This window comes from Lissotriton vulgaris, chromosome 5, assembly GCF_964263255.1.
Source record: "Lissotriton vulgaris chromosome 5, aLisVul1.2, whole genome shotgun sequence".
In the NCBI taxonomy this organism is placed as follows: Eukaryota; Metazoa; Chordata; class Amphibia; order Caudata; family Salamandridae; genus Lissotriton; species Lissotriton vulgaris.
Genome location: NC_141693.1, coordinates 716,954,743 through 716,976,459, shown reverse-complemented (window position 1 = coordinate 716,976,459; position 21,717 = coordinate 716,954,743). Strand labels below are relative to the sequence as shown.

Sequence of the window (21,717 nt, the reverse complement as noted above, 5' to 3'; positions counted from 1 at the left end):
TTGGCTGCAATGTGTTTTTCCTAGTTTTGTGTTTATTTTTTATTTGTTGCTACTGTTTGTGTGACACATGAAAAATGTGTTTGTTGCACATTCGTAGTATTGATGATAATTTCAACTATTCTGTCTTACAGAGGCGACCTGTCTTACGGAAATGTCCATGATGATGGCCTGCTGGAAGCAGAATTCTTTCAACGACAACGTGTGTGCCAAGGAGATCCAAGCCTTTTTTACTTGTGCAGCTGCAGCCAAGGTATTGGTGCCTAATTTTTATTTTTTTAAGTGGATTTACAGCTTCTTTGGGGAGACATGTATTTATCCATAGATACATTTATGCAATGCCTTCCATGCTAATCAATATTTCTGTCCCTCTTTAATTATATCCTACAACTTTCCCTTGACAAGTCATCTACAGATGCTCAACCCATTTCTAAATATCCTGCAAGTATACTCCAATTGAGACCGCTACACCATTTGGTTGATGCCTGAAAATGTTCCAGTGCCGAAATACGACAACTATTCGTTCCCACAAGATGCACCTTGACATATAGATTTAATATTTATACCTTAATGCCTACTGCACTAACTCTAGAAGATGGACATTTATCCACAACTTCTTTCTTTCTCTCCTGTAGTGGCCGTTTTGCAGAGTCGAAATTATCGCTAGACACTGTGCACCTTGTGCTTCAAAGATGACAGCCTATATTATATTGGCTACTTTACAGGTTGCAGTCATAGCTTTCATTGAGCAAAATGTGGTCAGTCAATAAAATAGGCCAAGTTTTGGATATTTAAAGTATTTATTCTGGGGTTTTGTATTGTTCAACAGGCAGGTAACCTGAAGCAGAGGCAGTGTCTTTCTAATTTAGAGTTACAAACATTTAACCAGGAGAGGAGATCAGAAGCCGCCCATGGCAAGGAGAGACTGACCAATATCACATGGCATTTGGACCAGTTTCAGGCCGCTTTTGAGAGGTGAATTTTCTGATGTGAAAGGGCACTAAGAGGAGATATAGTGAGGGAGGACTGGTTTGGAGGGTACTTTCATGGTTACTGAGATCTGAGAGATGGCCTGACACTATATTATAAAGTTTTAATTTGTGTGGCTCTCCTAGAAAGCAATTAGTGTGAATATCTGGATTCTAAATCCAGTAATTCAGTTTTGTGACGTAGCAAGAGTGGGTAACAGAACTTGGTGTCCACTGTTGCTATATCTGAAATTAATTTGATTCTGCTCTGGCAGGGCTCTTTGAGAACCAGTCAGAGCAGCACTGGAGAACATTGAGTACAGCTTATGGAGGGAAAGGAAGGCAGAGGATGTGTGTGGTAGAAGACCAATTATTCTTTTTTACATTTTGTGACCGGGAGGAGAAGCCATGTTATGTATGGCTCGCCCATTACTTCTCTTCTCTGAAACGCAGGGGCAAATGATTTTGTTTGGGGGCCATACATAACCTAAAATTATAGATGGGTAAAAAGAAATATTGGAGATATTTTTCACCTTGGGGTTCTTTTAGAGTGACATCATATCTTCTACCTTCGTTCCAGTTGTTTTTTTGATGTCAGTCAGAACCTTTTTGTGAAAAACATTCTTGTTACACACTCTTCCCCCTTCCATAATTCTATATATTTGTAAAGAAAGTTTTTGGAGTCCTGCTTGTTTTCTCGTCCTTTGTCATTGGCTAAGATCTTCTTAACAAGATTAGGCAATGTGGTCATTTACAGACTGCGTCCCATAATGACTCAAATGGTGCTGCTTAAACAAGCAGGCTTTGTGTCAAGCATGTTGACCTCGTAATGTGCAATAGGTGATGGCAGTAGTGCATTAGCTTACTAATCACTTGTCCGTGTCATTAATTATGTATGATTCGTAAAAAGCGTTAGATTCTGTTGAATTGTCATTTCTGTTGAATTGTCATTTCTTTTGTGAACAATCAGATGCATTGCTGCTGCTCATCTTCCTTATTTAGGTTTCGCCTGTCGAAAGCTGCGCACTGCGCAGCCTTTCGCGCAGGCGAAATCCTATGTTAGAACAGTGTGGCCTTCGTTCCGCCTCTCTCTTCCATTGGCTTGCTCCATAAATGGAGGCTAGCCATTGGAAGAGAGAACTGTCAGTCATTTCCCGAGGCGATTGGTGGGCGTTCCGCCGATTCTTTCCCTCTCCGCAACGTCATGAAGACGTGGCCACTGTGGGCGTGTACTTTTAAAAAAATTTTTACACCGATGTTTGTGTTCATTGTTCGCCTTGTCCCTGTCCCGCTGGCTGTTCCCTGACCCCCCCTCCCGCTGTCCGTGTGCCCGCCCCCCTCCCGCTGTCCGTGTGCCCGCCCCCCTCCCGCTGTCCGTGTGCCCGCCCCCCCTCCCGCTGTCCGTGTGCCCGCCCCCCCTCCCGCTGTCCGTGTGCCCGCCCCCCCTCCCGCTGTCCGTGTGCCCGCCCCCCTCCCGCTGTCCGTGTGCCCGCCCCCGCTCCCGCTGTCAGTGTGCCCGTTAACCCGCCCCCCGCTGTCCGTGTGCCCGTTAACCCGCCCCCCGCTGTCCGTGTGCCCGTTAACCCGCCCCCCGCGCTGTCCGTGAGCCCGTTCACCCGCCCCCCTCCCGCTGTCCGTGAGCCCGTTCACCCGCCCCCTCCCGCTGTCCGTGAGCCCGTTCACCCGCCCCCTCCCGCTGTCCGTGAGCCAGTTCACCCGCCCCCCTCCCGCTGTCCGTGAGCCCGTTCACCCGCCCCCCTCCCGCTGTCCGTGAGCCCGTTCACCCGCCCCCCTCCCGCTGTCCGTGAGCCCGTTCACCCGCCCCCCTCCCGCTGTCTGTGAGCCCGTTCACCCGCCCCCCGCCCGCTGTCCGTGAGCCCGTTCACCCGCCCCCCTCCCGCTGTCCGTGAGCCCGTTCACCCGCCCCCCTCCCGCTGTCCGTGAGCCCGTTCACCCGCCCCCCTCCCACTGTCCGTGAGCCCGTTCACCCGCCCCCCTCCCGCTGTCCGTGAGCCCGTTCACCCGCCCCCCTCCCGCTGTCCGTGAGCCCGTTCACCCGCCCCCCTCCCGCTGTCCGTGAGCCCGTTCACCCGCCCCCCTCCCGCTGTCCGTGAGCCCGTTCACCCGCCCCCCTCCCGCTGTCCGTGAGCCCGTTCACCCGCCCCCCTCCCGCTGTCCGTGAGCCCGTTCACCCGCCCCCCTCCCGCTGTCCGTGAGCCCGTTCACCCGCCCCCCTCCCGCTGTCCGTGAGCCCGTTACCCCGCCCCCTCCCGCTGTCCGTGAGCCCGCCCCACCCCCCTCCCGCTGTCCGTGTGATATTTTAGTAAACGGTTTCTAGGAGACGATATTCATGTCAGTTGATATTCTGACAATGTATTCTAGTGCTACCATGCCTGTGTGTCTAAGCACTAACTTTTAGGCGCATGCTTGGTTGTGCTCGGTTTATGCCGGAATCTTTCTGTTGTGCAGTTGCACCCTGAACCTCAAACTTGTATGCCATTTCCAGGGGCCGATGTCTGGAGCAGCCAAGGATACCAGCTGCTGTGGTATAAATTGAGGGCAGGGGCCTGGATATTTATACCCAGAGGCAGCGCTTGTGGCAGACCCAGAAACCCATTAACATGCATAATGCCAGGTGGTTAGGTCACTGGAGACTGAGATAAAAGGACGCGCACAAATTGCTTTGATATGAAAAGTTTTATCTACTCTTAGGCTAACCCAGTTCGGCGCTTTGTTCCTTTCCCGCAGACTGTTGTAGGAAGAGATCTCTTTCAAGAAGCTGCCTGCTATCATTTGCTTTGTAGATGTTTGTTTACTGGCCTGCCTTAGAGTCACTGATTATACTGCAGCCCCATATGGTATCATTAATGACGAATTAAAGCCTTGCAGAGAGATGATTGCTCCGAGGATAGGTCAGAGAGGCGACCTGTTGCTGTTTCGGACTCCTACCTATTTCAGAGACAGAGGTGCCAGGCTACCTACCTGGGGTTGCTGCCGGCCGGTCCCGGTGCGCTCCGGCGGGGGTTGCTCCCATGGCCGTGTGTGCTGAGTCCGGGCTCCACGCCCCTGACCCTGCGGCTTGAGATTCTTTTCCCCTTTCGTCCCTGTCCCAGCTCTGTTTCCCTTTTCTCGTGAGCTTTATCACTACCCTCTCTCTTAATTTCTTTGCACCCTTTCACTTTTGTCCTGCTCTCGCCGTGTGTCTTTTCTCCCCCTTTAATGATGTGGGTCGTTTTCGTTTTAGCCTTCTCTTCCTGTCTTTCCTGGCCTCTCCCAAGTCTCACTCGTTTTGTTCTGCTTCTCTTCCTGTCTTTCCTGGCCTCTCCCAAGTCTCACTCGTTATGTTCTGCTTCTTTTTCCCCGCCCTCTCTTTCACTGGCCCTCTTTCACACTTAATGACACGCATCTCTCCCACTTTCTTATTCCTGATTCCCTCTCATGGCCATTATTTCACAGGAAAGTTTGTGCTGCATATCTTCTTAACTGCTCACCCTTTGTTACCAGCATAGAACAAAGCCGCCTGGAGAAGAATCAACACCGCTGTGTAATGCACAATAATTCCAAAGTAAAATACCGTGGCATCGTTCAGCACCTCGCCCCACAACACCCGCTGTAACAGGTTGTAACACCAAAACTTGTAGCTTGCGCTTCTGTTTTGTTGCTGTTTAGCAGCAGCCCTGCTACTGTGAATTCATGGATTGTTTCTTTCTCGTGTATTTTGATGCGGTGGCAGTAAACGAACCAGGCTCAGAGCTTCTGAAAACTTTGCGCCCTTCTGTCCTAACGCCGCCTGATAGGATCCGAAAATACGAAAAAGCAAACCGGTAACGTGATTAAAGGACATAGTATATGATATGGTACTACCACTTTCTTTTTCATTGACCTTATGCCATTGACATAGCCATTTGTGGACCCCAACATCTGTGACCCACATTTGTGTCTTCTGGCGGCGTTACTCCTTCTCAAGCAGGGACTCTCACATCTCCCCTATCAGATCTCGTATAGCCTTGAAAAATTTCATTTTTCAGCAATAACGAAAAATGTCCTAACAATTTTAAAGGAAAGTTTCAGTTCTATTAAGGACACAGCACATCCTGGGTCATTGTACTGTACTAAGCAGCAACACTACTGTATAACTGGATTTAATTATACAGACCCCTGGGGGCGTATAGACGCCAGACTGTGGGGGCCGAATGACTGAAAACACGCTAGATCAGTGTAATGCTCAGCTGTGGCTATGAAATCACCAAAAGAGTTACTCGATCGTGTCGGGGATGAGAAGTGCCTGCATTGCTCACATATTTGCACCCTCTAGCAGTCGGCAGACCGCAGTGTGCCTTCCAGCAGCTTTGCAGAGCAGACTAATGAGCAAGGAGCGGCCGCAACAGAACATTCCCCTGACCGCTAAACAGCTTGAAAAAAACCAAGCAATCAACGCTACAACTTTAACAAGCAAAATCAAGTTTTGCAAAGTACAGCAATGACAAAAAAAAGATATAGACAAAACAAGGGACCGAGGTCCTTCACTTAACTAAATTTATTTAATTTATTTATGTATTTTTATATGATGCGAACTTTACCCGGAGGTGTCAGAGCGCTTTACAATAGAACCAAGTACATTACAAAAGGACTTCAAAGTACGCAGATTACATATAAGGTACAAAAAGGGACACATGAGTCTAAACACGAAATAAGTTCAATTTAACTAACATTGTATGATCTTCCAGTATTGGCGGGAAGTGAGCACAAAGAGTATTAGCTGGAAGTGAGCGCACAGCATTATGATCTCGACTGGTTGGTTAGTTCAAAAATACGTCCATACAACATCCAAGGGCCCCCTGCCGCTAGCCCTGTCCCCACAATCATGCTACATAGGGGGTAGCAAGCCAGGCTGTAATGAATGTGCCCCAGGTGGGACAACCTTCACCGTTGTCCTCCCCCGCACTGCATCAGGGAGGCTCAGCAGTCCGAGCTCTTTACTGATGGTCGCAGGGCTTGACAAATCATGAACATTTTACTAGACCTGCAGGTTTAGTAACTTAAATAATCTACTCGACCTAATTGTAATGTACATGACCTGTGAATCAGTCTCAAACTGTGTAACCCTAGGCAAATATTTTGTCTTATGGAGACGCCTTTTTCTTCATTATCACATGGGAGCACCTTCAAATATGGTAGTACACTATTTATGCTGTACAAAAAAACTCCCTTTACTAAACGTTTGCTCCATGTATAATATGAATCAAGCCCACATATAGGTTACAACGTGATCCCTGGTCTGCTTCTTAGTTCACTAATTGCATTGGCATTTGGGCAGGAGCAGTAATATAACCCAGTTTGTATTTAAAAACTTGCTTTTCATAAATAATTACTAAAGCATCATGTGGTACTGCACTGTTATTTACAGATAGGACATTTTCAAATGAAATGGCCACAAGACTTTCCCCACTAACTGTCGTTTTGCTGATTAATTTATACAGTGCATACACTGTATTTGTAAATAGGGTTTCAGCAAAAATATTTCAAATGTACACATCACCAAGTAAAGTGTTCTTATTTGTTTTAATCCTATAAAAATCTTTTTTTTCCACCACAGATTTAGAAAAAAATTGTCTTTTGTAACTAGTGAAATATATTTGAAGTGTTTGAACAGTTAGCTTATTACCTATTTTAGTGGCTCACCATTCTTTACAATGTTCGGCTATGTCCAGTCCGATAATAACTTCAACCACTCAGCATTAAGTGCATTCACATCTGTACAACAACTAAAACATCGCATTGCACCACGCAATCTCAGCAAAATTCTGCAAGCTTGACAGACACACAACATGCAACCTTATTAATACTCACTCCTCCGCTGTTGCAACAGTTTTCTGAACCGCTGGAACTCAGCTGAATCTCTTAATAGAGACTTGGGCGTCAAGGGCTAGAGCTGGGTTTGGGCAAGTCTAGAAATTCTACAGGAGATGCACTAACTCCCTTTGCTTCAATAGCTAGCCATCCGACAAACTGCCCTCATGCAGCAGCACTGGGCCTTGCAATGTAATCTCTTGGTCAAGTTGTTAAAGATTGTTCCCCATTTGTCGTAAGGACTTCTTGTTAGCTGACATTAAGCACTGAAAAGGAGTAACATCAACAATACATTTCTAACTTGTGAAGCCAATGTGACCCCACAATAGAGACCAGGAATTACTGGATGTAGTTAAATTGTTTTATTTGAATTACTAATCAATCCAGTATATATGCAAACCAAAAAGATGCATTCAATACAATAGGTAAGCTGAAATATCTCAGTAAGTTAAGGTGTAACAGACTGAGATACCAAATTGTGATAGACAACACAACACAGAAACAAATGAAAGCAAACCGGTGTTCCATTAAGAAATTTACCTTCTATCTTCTAAACAGAAGTCTGCTGCCCAGCCTGGATTTTACAGGGCCGAATACTCGCTTCTCAGACTAAACCGTTCCTTTTATATCAACAGGAACAAATGCAGAAGGCTTCTGGTGATCCAACTGCGAGCCCTAAGACAGTCCGCTAGAGTGGACTCTCTCCTATCTGGAGCGGGAGAAGAGATAAAGGGGGATGCCCAAATAGTAGCACACTTTAGAGGCTTATATGTATCTCTCTACTCAAAGCAGTCGGCCTCCCCGAAGCCCCTTCCCAATCCCTACGCTTTGCAGCGACTACCCGCTTGACTGAGCCCTAGACGGCCTCTTTAGACACCCCATCCGCATTGAGGAAGTTATATTCACTATCTCCAAACAGAAATCTCTGAAATCCCGGGTACGGATGGTTTCCCTGCGGGGTTCTATAAAATATGTTGCCCAGAATGGGCCCTAGTCCTCAACCGACTCTTTAATGACATCACACACACGGCTAGTCTACCGCCCTCAATGCAAGATGCGGATATAGTTGAAATCCCCAAACCAGGGTAAGACCGTTGACACTAGGCTAATTACCACCCTATCTCGCTTCTGAATACAGATGTCCAGCATTTTACGAGCATCTTGGCAGCCCGTTTGAATCCCTTTATGCAAGAACTGATAGGTCCTGCTCAAGCAGGTTTTGTACCACAGAGGCAGTACGCGGACAATACTAAGTGGCTGCTCCACGTTATTGACAAAGTACGCCGCAAGGAGGAGCCACCATGGTACTTTCGGTCAATGCTGAGAAAGCGTTCGATCGGGTCCACTGCCGGTCTACAGGTTTGGCGTTAATTTCCGTAGGCTTGGTCAGGCACCCAAAGTGGAAAATAAATTTATCACTATTTGTGTAGGGTATCTCAGTCCAACATTGTCAAGCCTCATATCCCCAGACATACCTTTCTTTATGTTTCAGTGCTCTTGAATCTTATTATATTTTCTTCATGGGGAGACGCTCATTCTGTACTTTAAAGGACGACCTAGAATTTGAAGAGGTGTCTTAGTGTATGTCGAGCCAGTGATAAAATTCACCATTCTATTGCTTTTTTTAATCTCGTGAAGCATACCTGTTATGATATCACAGTGTCATCAGCTCTTTCCGCTTTTCCAAGTTTCTATGTATGGAGGCGGTACTCCAATATTCTGTAGTTGCCTTTGGACCTGAAAATTACGAACGGGTCTCTGTCAGATCTATCGGGGTAACTATCTTTTCAGCCTTACTATCTTTAACACTCGAGGTGGCATACCTGTTATCTTCTAGTGGTGCTCCGCGTGCTTTCCGTTTTTCTTCACGCACCAATTGGAAATTGCGGGGGCACTCGTTTCTTTTGACCTATTTTGGAGAACTAAAGTCAGTTTGTATTTTTAAACTTTAAAACAGGACCTTCATTAAGCTAGGTTGTTCTGCTGTCCCCTTACCTCTGCTTTCGGCGATCCGGTGACTGCAGAATCGATCTGTGGACGCCGTCGCCATCTTGGAACAGGTTATTATAGCAAGGGCCATGTGTTATGTGTCGGCCATTTTCGGAAGGGGTAAACTTCTCGTGCAGCTTTCTATCAAACATTATGGATAGATTTAAGATGATTAAATCTATCACACAGGAGCCACACGTCATCGATGTAGCGGTACCATTGTTTTATATGTGCAATGTAGGGGTACATCGATGACGTGTGGCTCCTGTGGCAGGGGAGCCATACGGAGTTGATGCAGTTCCATATGTGGCTCAATACCAAACATCAGGAGATTAAGTTCTCAATAGACTCTAGTGCCACAAGAATGACTTTTCTCGATGTAGAGATCACATGTGCAGAAGGAAGACTAAAATCTTCACTGTATAGGAAAAAGACGGATAAGAACACAATGCTACATCACCAAAGCGCTCATCCAAGAAATCTAAAAGCTAATCTGCCTTACGGACAACTACTCCGTATACGAAGAAATTGCACGGATATTGCAGATTATGAACAACACGCCGAACCTTTCTGTGAAGAACTGAAATAAAGAGGTTATCCTCGTAAATTATTGAAACATTCAAATAAGAGGGCACGTTTCACACCGAGAGAATGTCTCTTACAGACCACTAAGAAACCTGAATTGGATCGACTGGTTTGTGTGACCACTTTTGGTCCAGACACCAGTAAAATCAGACAAGCAGTGTTAAAGAACTGGCACCTATTGGAGAACCTAGAGTGTTCCTTCCCCCGGCCACTCTTCGCATATAAGAAAAACAGAAGCATTGGCCAAATGGTTGTACGAGCAGATATAATGATACCAAAACCAAAGAATGATCTACTGACAAAGTGGGGTTTAAAACCCATAACAGGACATCGTAGATGTGGCAACTGTGTGGCATGTGCCAACACAATGGAAGGTGAAGAATTCGCCCATGGTAATGTGAAATGGAAGCACCCGTGTTTTACAAATTGTAAAACTCGAAATGTCATATATGTAATTGTGTGTCCCTGTTCCAAAATTTACATCGGAAAAACTAGTCAACAAGTAAATACACGCATGACCCAACACAGATCAAGAATAAAAAATAAAGTTCTAACTGCCCCAATGGTTGAGCACTTTGTAGAAAACTGCCGGGGGGAAAGTGACTTTAAATGGTCTGTCTTGTTCAGTGTCCAAAACAAAAAATCTTCAGTAGACCCTGAAAGAGTATTACTGCAAAAAGAAGCGTACCTAATATTGAAATTTAATAGTGCGCTTTCAGGCCTGAACTCATTGTCTGAAATTTCAAGATTGTAAATACTTTAGTGACAACCCGGTACAGGTGGATGCAGTTGGTATTTGGTTAAGAAATTACATCTTTCGCGGCAAATAAGCCCATTACAATATGGCCGCCGCACACTAAACACCCGGCATACGTTTTCATGATGTAAACGCGAGAAAAAACCCGGGCTTCCACTTACAACGAATCGTTCAACATAAAACATAAGCTTTAACGTACACAATCATCTTAAATCTATCCATAATGTTTGATAGAAAGCGGCACAATAAGTTTACCCCTTCTGAAAATGGCCGACACATAACACATGGCCCTTGCTATAATAACCTGTTTCAAGATGGCGACGGCGTCCACAGATTGATTCTGCAGTCACCGGATCGCCGAAAACAGAGGTAAGGGGACAGCAGAACAACCTAGCTTAATGAAGGTCCTGTTTTAAAGTTTAAAAATACAAACTGACTTCAGTTCTCCAAAATAGGTCAAAAGAAACAAGTGCCCCCGCAATTTCCAATTGGTGCTCGAAGAAAAACGGAAAGCACTCGGAGCACCACTAGAAGATAACAGGTATGCCACCTCGAGTGTTAAAGATGGTCAGGCTGAAAAGATAGTTACCCCGATAGATCTGACAGAGACCCGTTCATAATTTTCAGGTCCAAAGGCAACTACAGAATATTGGAGTACCGCCTCCATACATAGAAACTTGGAAAAGCGGAAAGTGTTGATGACACTGTGATATCATAACAGTTATGCTTCACAGGATTAAAAAAAGCAATAGAATGGTGAATTTTATCACTGGCTCGACATACACCAAGACACCTCTTCAAATTCTAGGTCGTCCTTTAACCCCTTCCATGCTCATGACGAGCTCAGCTCGTCATGAGGCACAGTTGAGCTGTGCTGATGACGAGCTGAGCTCGTCATGAATAGAGAGATTCAAGGAATGGCAGCACAGGAGGGGAAAACCACTAGCAGCCAAGGTGTTAAAGTACAGAATGAGCGTCTCCCCATGAAGAAAATATAATAAGATTCAAGAGCACTGAAACATAAAGAAAGGTATGTCTGGGGATATGAGGCTTGACAATGTTGGACTGAGATACCCTACACAAATAGTGATAGATTTATTTTCCACTTTGGGTGCAGGACCAAGACTACGGAAATTAACGCCAAACCTGTAGACCGGCGGCTGCTGGAAAAACAGGTATAAAATAGCGACAGTTTGAAAAGATGGAGACAATAAACCATCAAAATAGAAGCTAAAATGAATTTCTTATTTTATTTTTTTTATTTTTTCACACATCTTTCAGATACTTACTAAAAGACAGAGCCCTGAAGAGAACCTATGAACTCAAGTCAACTGGTTCGAAACGCGTAGGCATATAAAATACGACATCAATTGACCTATAGACCAATGAATTTAGATATGGTTTATATTTTTTGAATAATCTTTGAATGTTTGCATTTATATGTATTGAATTAAGACGGACATTGAGCGTCACTTTGTCAAGTTTAGACAAGGATCTGTGTATATTAATCAAAAATAAGTAAATATTGTACAGTGTGTATATATATATGTGAATAATGTTTTGTATTTATGTATAAATGTCAAAAATGTTTTGTGTTCTTTTTCATACATAAAAATCTTTTTGAAAATTGAAAAAATAGAAATTAAAAGGGTAAGAATAAGAAATACCCAACAGACCCAAGAGTAATATTGGTTTGTTCTTCCTTTAATAGAAGGATTGAAAAAAGTGTGTGGTTGGTACTTGTTTGTTTTTCTGATATATATGGTCCAACCAACCACATGTCCCAGGATCTAACTCCACTTATTGTACAAAACTACTGAAAATTATGTCACACAATGAAGGGCCGACACACAGACGCAGAGACACTGCTAGATGCACAGCTATTGGTACTCAGTTGGGGGGAGTTATTTGTTTTCTTTTAAATCATTGAAAATGTCATATCTCAGCTGATGCCCTTATACCGGTTCCACCTAACTTCTGTACCATTGCATGTTTTGAAAAGAGATGATGACAACAATAAAACACATTTAAACCATGAACATAAGTCCAATATAGGGACATCTATCAAGGGTCTTTACATTTGGAGCATAGAAGATGTCAGCATAATCAGACTTAAGTACAGGTCTTTGGAAAAAATAAATAAGTGTTGGCATAAAGCTTCACACTTGCAAGACTATGGCAAGCGGAGAGGCATGTACTGCTCAAAGCCTAAAGGGAATCTGCATGACCTCCAACTGTGAAAACACCAGTTTAAAAATAACCGGAGACTCCGAGTCCTTATCTCCCTTTACACCACCTGGTACCAATCAAACAACTACTTGAGTGCATCTGCAACATTGCTCCGATTTCCCAACGGATTAGGCTGAGACTGCGGTTCTCAACCTTGAACATCTTGCCATCATGGCGCATGATGAACAGAAAGCCTCTTTCGACCATTGTTTCTGCACGTTTACTGCCCAGTTTCCCTTCAGGCCTCTCTATCAGAAGTCTAGTACAGACAATAAGCCTTTTCTTTAACAAAATAAACCTGGAAGAAAAGGAAATCCTGCTGGCAAATCAAAATGCATAATAACTGAGGTCTGTAGTCAGGCTAAATTTAGCTAAGCATTTAATGTGCATTACGAATACATGCATGTGTAACTTAAAAAAATAAATGTAAAACGTGAGCAAGAGAACATGTTACATATGCAAATATAATTTGAAGTGTAGGTGTAAAACGTGAATAAAGAATACATATTTTCATGTTCAAACTGAACTCTAGTGCACACATGAATAAATCTCTACTGTGAATACAATTCATTAATGCGTTTAAATGCTTCACTTGCGTTAATAAAGTTAAGGCACATGGTAAATATATTGTCAAATGCACATATTAAATTGCATTTCTGTGATGTCTAGGGGTGGATCTAAATTGTGTTTCTCCAGGACTACCTGCGATAATTAGGACACACTGCCCATCCTAGCTAGCAAGAAAGCAACACATAGATGCTGTCCTTGCTGTCACCCTGCAGGCGACGTGGCCAGCTGCAATTACCTCCATAAACCTCATCTGTCTTCCAGAGTAGATGGGAGGGTAATACAGAGCTAGAAAACCTGCACTCACATAGTGTTTCAGACAACAGTAACCAACAATGTCAATGGCAGGAAGTCACACGAATAAGAGAAAACAATGTGGGTGAGGAGTCAGAAGTACATGGTGAGAGAAAGCATTATGGATGCTGAGGTCAGCAACGTGGAAATCAGTGGTACAAAGAAGCACAGTTTAAGACGGTGACACTGCGTGAAGGTGAAGGCAGGAGAAGCGTACAAGAGAGACAGCAAGAAACATGCACGCTCATTGGATGCTTCACAACAATGGTTAAGTAGTTTCCGGAAAGCCAGCATTCTAGGAAAATTAGAAATAGCCAATCAGCTATATGGTAAGGAGACTATGTGCCACTGGACGAAAAAAACGAAGCTGGGCGGGCTAATACAAATAAAGCCACCCAACAGAAAGAAAAGAAATGTAAATGACAATGCAAAGCAAATGGGAAACAATGGAAAGAATGCATGAATTTCCTTTTTTTTATTTCAAAAAGAAAATCCCACTCTTTGATTTCTTTTTTGGGGGGTGGAGGGGGGAATTGTATGTTTGTCGTACTGCTCAGTTTGATTGACACATCCATCCATCAAACTTAAAATGCATTGACAGGAACCGCTGTGACAGCCGTTCCCAGGAACCGCTGTGACAGCCGTTCCTTGCCAATGTTTGAAATGTCTGCTGGGATAGCAGATATTTAAAAATTTGGTGGGCAGCTCCTCCGTCAGGGCGACTAAATAATTGATTGAGTCACGCTGGTGCAGGACTGGCATTCTGCCAAACATTAAAACGGGCCCTTTACTCTGGACACTACTGGTAGTTGCAGTGGCCTTTGAATCAGTCCATTGCTTATCAATGGTTGACTTTGTTGTCAATCTCATTTTTTTGGTATTTCATATTATGTTTTTACATTCTCTTCTTGTGTTTGTCCGTCCCCTGGAATGCACCTTTTGACTTGATGATTGGTCATTGCACGGGTTCACAGCAGTGATGCATTTCTGTGAGTTCTTCATTTCTGCAACTCCTCCCATTCCTCCCTCCCTTGCCCCACCCACCCAAGGACTCACTGGAGTTGTTTTTAGGTCTTGCCTAGGCAGCGCTTGCGCTGTCTCTTCGAGACCTGCTGTATTCAGGATAGTTGCATAAAGCTCCGCCCATTTTCTGCCTATCTTTTTACTTGGTTCCTGTCCTTTGTGAATGGTGACTTTTCATAGGTCAATAGGCTTAGTAGTCCCTCCTTAGTACTACCTTGTCTCTTCTTGTAACCTCCCATGAGGAAACCCCCTGTTACATGTGTTGTTACTCCCTAGGTTTTTTTACAACCTCAAGACAAGACACACACTTGGCCCTAAGCTAGGCTGGCAGTGGCTACTTCGCTCACTAGAACATCTCAAATTTATATGCGACCACCTATAAATTTTCCTTCATCAGCTCTACCTAGAGTACAACCTAACCTGAAATTAATTAAATAATTATTTTGTCACATTTCAAAGCTAGTAATTGTATATATGGACATAGCTATTTGAATGTACTCGTAGTACTGTCTTGCATGCAATGCATTGTGGGTAGGGTGGATTTACCATATCTTCTGCATGGTGCAGCAACATATGCAACCAAAGAGGTGTGGAGTACTGGTTCTTTGCTCACTAGGGACCTCTAGGAGCAGCTTGTGCTACTGTGCCGAGACATGCAGTGCTGGTGCTGTGCTCACTAGAGACCTCTAGGAGCAGTTTGGGGTACTGCACCGAGACATGCAGTGCTGGTGCCTTGCTCACTAGGGACATCTAGGAGCAGCTTGTGGTACTGCACCGAGACATGCAGTGCTGGTACCTTGCTCACTAGGGACCTCTAGGAGCAGCTCGCAGTACTTCGCCAAGACACAAAATGTTGCTGCCTTGCTCACTAGGGACCTCTAGGAGCAGCTTGCGGTACTGCACTGAGGCATACAATTCTTGTACTTGGCTCACTGCCCAGGCATTTGCAATGCACTAGGTCTCGCATTAGTGAAAGTATGAGCTATTGGAGTTGCATTATTATTTGCAATGTCAATACCTCAAACTATCAGTAATGCGAGACCTATTGCATTGCAAATGCCTATTCTTACTTGCTTCTGCAAATGACTACGGGGTGTTAATTTTGGTAGGTGTGTGATGTCAACAGGAATCGTTCTGTTAAGTCTTCGGCTCCGGAAAATTACAGTATCTATTTCTAATGTCCTGGAGGTGATTACATACCAATTGAGGGCATTTTAACATACCCAGTGCATCATAGACTACATTTTGAGGGCCATAAAATGGCAAGAGTAGTACAGTTCTTGAGAATTAACATTTGATGCAGTTATTATATTCTGCAATCTGTGGAGAGGCCTTTTGGTTTTGTACATATTATAAACTGTTTCGCACGCTAATGCTTTTTTTTTTTTCTTTTTTTGTCAGGCAAAACGCAAGGCTGGGAAAAACGCAGAGAGCCAATCGGGCCATTTACCACCTAATAAAGTGAATCTGCTGCTCAGAAGATTTCCAAACATCAAACATGAGATTTAAACAATATTTTTCTTGCTATTTCCCTGCATCCCTTCTGCAGGGATAGGCTTTGTCCTTAGCCCGTCTACTTTGCTTAAGGATGTAAAACTGTTCAGAATGGCAAATGAACGTAATAGGCTTTTCCAAACTGTCACTGTATATAAAAATGTTTTTTGAAAATTAAATTCAACGGAAAGGTTGTCCTCTTGTGCGTACAATGAATGTACTCATGGATAAATGACCAATGTAAATATACGCTAACTAAAGTATTAAATCATTTGCATTTTTTTTAACCAAATATCGTTCTTTTTTCTTGAGAATGTCCGTCAGCGAAGCACTGGCTATTTGCACATATCTAAAACAGATCCTGCAGCTGTAGGCAGGGTGTAGGGGAAAAACTGTAGCGAGTGTTATGGGAGGGTCGTGAGAAACCAAAATTGGATGTTCGAGGCATATGGGCTGCAGATGGTTCATTATGAATAGATCGCCATCTGGTATTGGGCTCGGATGATTGCACTTGTTTTTCTCCTGGAGAAGTCTTTTGTCGTCATGAGACTGGTGACTCCTCCTTTGGGTGCTAGTGCGCATGGGCATTGGCTCCATCCTTAGATTGTTTTTTTCCGCCATCTGGTTCGGATGAGGATCGAAGCGCTCCGGATCGACTTCGAGAAAAAGTGATATTTCGGCGCGTATTCCCTTTCCAATTCGACGGTATTGTTATCAAACGCGATTTCATTTCCATTCCGACGCGTTTCGACTCCAACAATAAACATTTTCTTCTACGTCGACGAGACCGGGAGGCCTTTCTCGACTTAGTCCAGCCCGGAGTCCATGGAAAGGACTCCATTTAAGAGATGTCCAACGTGTGGTGCTAAGTTCCCACACAAGGACCTACACGAGGTGTGTAATCTCTGCCTATCGCCTGAACACGAATCCAGGGCCTGCGCAGCATTCCCCTCCAAGTCGACGATTAGAAACCGTCGAGCCCGAAGACACGAGGTTTCAAGAATGCAGTCGGAGGCAATCCCGGAGCTGTTCGAAAACCAGCACCTCGAAGAAGAAGAAGAAGAGGAACATGAAGACGAGTCAGGGTCGGAAGGGGACGAGTCTGATGTCGAGGAAATCGACGTTCAACAAACCGTGAGTGACGATATCCCCTTATCAAAAAACCGACCCCGCCTTCAAGCCCGGTCAGACCACCGAAGAAAGTTTCGAAGAAAGTTTCCGACGCCCCACCTTCGGGCCCGGCAACGAAACAGAAACCGAAACTCTCGGCCTCCCACCATGTCGGATCCGAGAAACGGTCGACATCGACACCGAAGCTCCATACAAAGGAAAGCTCGGCATCGAAACATTCCATGTCGAAACCGAAACATGCTTCGACGTCGAAGACTTACTCGACACCGAAAAAATCGGAATCGAGCAAATTCTCGGTGCCAAAAACACAGAACATTGACGGTCAAAAGCAAAAGCACCTTTCGGAACCAAAAACTTTGGTACCGATACAGGAGCAGCAGAAAGATCCAAAACAAAAGACTTTGTTTATCGATCCGCAAACTGGCAAAGTGGTGACCAAATCACCGAAAAAGAGGAAGAATGAACTAGATGACAAAGCTCTTCCTCCTAAAAAGAGAAAATGGGGACAAATACAACTCCTCCCCTTTCTCCTCAGCCTAGAGACAAACCCTCTTCTCCTATTCCTCACACTAGGCCAGCTATTCCTCCACCTTCTACACCAAGACCATCTACACCTCAAACAGATGTAGACAGTGATGCAGGGGAGGGAGAACCTCATGGAGATGACGACACTATCCCAGATGAGGAAGACCCATGGGAAAATTATGATGCAGGGTCAGACGATGATAACGACCCACAATTATACCCCTCAAAACCTTCACCACCTGATGATAATACAGGTTTTGTGCAGTTGATTAATAGGGCAGCTGAATACCATAAGGTAGATTTACATTCAGAACCTCAAATAGAGGATTTCCTTTCAGAAACGCTACCTGCTGCACAAAGAACATCAGGCACACTACCTATGCTAAAGGGTCTTCTCAATCACACGGCAGACATATTCAAAGACCCTGTGAGGGCTAGGGTATTAAACCCAAGAATTGATAAAAAATATAAGGCAGGCCCAAAGGACCCAATATTTATCAAAGGACAAGTACCTCTAGACTCGCTTGTAGTTACAAACGCTCGTAAAAGAGTAAATTCATTATCTACAGGAGAAGCTCATCCTCCTGATAAGGAGTCCAAGCTAATAGATGCATCAGGCAAAAGGGTAGCATCCCAAGCAGCAAACAGCTGGCGCATAGCTAATACACAAGCGCTACTGGCACGCTATGATAGAGCGCATTATGATGAGTTAGAAAAACTCATCACACATCTCCCTAAGGAACATCAAAAAAGGGCAGACCAGCTTATACAGGAAGGGAAGATAATAACTAACACTTCCATTAAGTGCGCATTAGACGCAGCAGACACTGCAGCAAGATCCATCAACACCAGTATCGTGTTAAGAAGACATGCATGGCTTAGGGTCTCAGGGTTCAAACAAGAAGTACAAACATCTTTATTGAGCCAACCTTTTCACCAAAAAACACTTTTCGGCTCAGGTGCAGATGAGACTTTAGAAAAGATGAAAAAAGACACAGAAACGGCTAAATCAATGGGAGCATTACAACAGCCAACTCAAAGGGGTTCCTTTCGTAGGTCCACCTATAGAGGGGGGTCAAAAAATACAGGCACAAGCCAACAACCTACCTCTTTTACACCAACATCACCCAGAGGTAATTCAAGAGGCCGTTAGAGGTAACAACAACAAGGGTAGAGGTAGCGGAAATAATAACAACCGCAACTCCCCAACCCCAAAACAGTGACTTAATACAACTCCCCCCCCCCAGACCATATAACACCAGTCGGGGGACGTTTATCACAGTTCCTACCTGTCTGGGAACACATCACATCAGACAGGTGAGTGAGACAGATTATCCAACATGCCTGGAACTCACAGCTACCCCACCAAACATCCCCCCCAGACAGCGTCCAATGAGTCAAGATCATCTAACATTGTTAAAACAAGAAGTACTATCACTGCTACAAAAGCATGCCATAGAGAAGGTTCTAAAACATCAGCAAGGGACAGGAGTATACTCTGTATACTTCCTAATCCCCAAAAAAGACGGGTCTCTAAGACCAATCTTAGACCTCAGACCTCTCAATGCATACATAAACTCGGAACATTTCCACATGGTCACGCTCCAACAAGTACTTCCTTTACTGAAGAAAGGGGACTTTCTTTCTACACTGGATCTAAAAGACGCTTACTTTCACATCCCAATTCACAAAGCCCACAGAAAATACCTCAGGTTTGTAGTAGAAGGACAACATTATCAGTTCAAAGTCCTTCCGTTTCGGGTCACAACAGCACCAAGGGTGTTCACAAAATGCCTAGCAGTAGTTGCAGCACACCTAAGAAGACAAGAAATACATGTCTTCCCTTACTTGGATGATTGGCTAATAAAGAAATTTGCTTACGCTTTTCCCCCTCTCCCGCTAATTCAATTAGTGGTTCGGAAACTGCAACAACATTCAATGACAATGATACTAGTAGCACCCACGTGGGCAAGACAGCCGTGGTTCACCACGCTACTGCAACTCTCACAGGTGCCACATCAAAAGCTGAGATTATTACCCAGGCACCTTACACAGAACCATGGAGAAATAATGCACCCAGATCCCAAACAATTGAACTTAGCGATCTGGCTCCTGAGGTCATAGAATTTGGATACTTAAATTTACCTCCAGACTGTATGGAAATCATTAAGCAAGCAAGACGTCCTACCACCAGATCATGCTATGCAGCAAAGTGGAAAAGGTTTGCTGTATACTGTAACAGTAACAACATCAACCCTCTGGACGCATCCACTCAACAGATTATTTGCTATTTACTACACTTGTAGCAATGTAACCTTGCATACACCTCTATTAGAATCTCAACATAGTACTTACCAGACTAATGGGACCACCTTTCGAACCTATGCATAGGTGTGAAATACAATTCCTCACATGGAAGGTGGCCTTTCTTATAGCTATTACTTCACTCAGAAGAGTAAGTGAATTGCAAGCATTTACAATACAAGAACCATTTATGCAGTTACACCAAAATAAGTGGTTCTTAGAACAAACCCAAAATTCTTGCCTAAAGTAATTTCAGCATTTCACATCAGTCAGCCAGTGGAACTACAAGTCTTCTTTCCAAAACCACAGACGGTAGCAGAAAGAGCCCTACATACATTAGATGTCAGAAGGCCAATATTGTACTACATAGAAAGAACACAAACTTTCAGAAAGACAAAACAACTATTTGTAGCGTTTTCTCCTACACATAAAGGCAATCCTATCTCTAAAGCAGGCATTGCCAGGTGGATTGTAAAATGTATACAAATATGGTACTTAAAAGCAAAGAGGACATTAACTGTTCCTCCTAGAGCTCACTCTACACGTAAACTAGGAGCATCTATGGCATTTTTAGGAAACATTCCCCTAGATGACATATGCAAAGCAGCTACCTGGGTTACACCGCATACCTTCACAACACACTACTGTGTAGATGTGCAGGCAGCACAACAGGCTAGAGTGGGACAAGCTGTACTTTATTTCAGACTGTTGCAACAGACACTGGTGACCACCGCTAGGGAGATAACTGCTGTATAGTCTATTCATAATGTACCATCTGCAGCCCATATGCCTCGAACGGAATATGCTACTTACCAGTATGCATCTGTTCCTGGCATAGAGGGCTGCAGAGTGGTACATGCCCTCCCAGCCTCCCCGTAAACCTGTGTCTGTTCCAACACTATCTTATTTAGATACACTTACATGGGCATTTCTATCTGTATTCTTTCATACTACTCCATCTAACCCTACTATGGCAACACAATCTAAGGATGGAGCCGATGCCCATGCGCACTAGCACCCAAAGGAGGAGTCACCAGTCTTGTGACGACAAAAGACTTCTCCAAGAGAAAAACAAGTGCAATCATCCGAGCCCAACACCAGATGGCGATCTATTCATAATGTACCACTCTGCAGTCCTCTATGCCAAGAACAGATGCATACTGGTAAGTAGCATATTCCTTATATTCTTTTTGGGGGCCAAGGGGCTATTGCGAAGTGTTGTGAGTAAACCTAGTAATGATAGGGGGTTATTTAAGGAAAGCAAGAGCTGTTAAGCTTTCCAAACACTGCCTGGATTTTGTTTTAAATAATCTCTACTCTCCTAATATTAAAATGTCATAGCTATTTTGAGTCACCGTCAATACTGTTCCGTTGGTAGCAAATCGTTGGCCCTGAAATTAAATATTCTATCCAAGCTCAACAAAATTGTGGGTTTTTTTTTTTAACAGATTTGCAATTTCAGACTGGATATTGATTGCAGAACTGACATGGCAAAGCAGACCGCTTTTGTCAATTTTACTCCCAGTGAGCAGGAACAACCTGCCCCCAATTGCACTCGGTCCATATGTTCGATGTAAGACACAGCTACTGCTGTCTTTCCTGAAGTATGTCTGGTACAAGCAACCATTAATGCCAACAAGAAACACAGTCAGGATTTAGAATTCAAAGTATTATCATCTATGCAGAGAGCAGGAAATCTCTACTGCAAATCTACAAACACTAATACTATGCTTTCATGATTCACCTTTGACTAAACATCCTGGAATACGCAGTGCAGTTGACTTGATATTTAGGTGGTCCCATTTACATCAACATTTCCATTCCTGTATTTTCTTTAAAAGAAGTGAAGGAAAACATTATTATCCTAAAGAATCTACCTAGAGGGGGCGTGGCTAAGATGGTGGCACGATAGGACGTGGAATCCTGCCAAGTTTTAGCTTTGATATATCACCCACCTGGAGTGCCATCCGGCAATCTGCGGTGATGGAGTGACCTTGGAGGCTG

At 44.1% G+C, this 21,717-nt stretch overlaps 1 protein-coding gene across 2 annotated transcripts in view; it reads left to right on the top strand.

The window, feature by feature from the left end:
* Nucleotides 1-15,947, top strand: part of CHCHD1 (coiled-coil-helix-coiled-coil-helix domain containing 1) — a 196,623-nt gene extending 180,676 nt beyond the window's left edge. Inside the window, exons 2-4 of one of the 2 annotated variants that reach the window (XM_086922154.1) lie at nt 132-250; nt 827-972; nt 15,661-15,947. In XM_086922154.1, coding sequence (XP_086778280.1) covers nt 132-250; nt 827-972; nt 15,661-15,724 — 329 coding nt within the window. In that variant the 3' untranslated portion in view covers nt 15,725-15,947. The remainder of the gene's footprint in view (nt 1-131; nt 251-826; nt 973-15,660) is intronic. The other variant, XM_086922155.1, reaches the window with a different exon arrangement.
* Nucleotides 15,948-21,717: the final 5,770 nt, after the last annotated feature.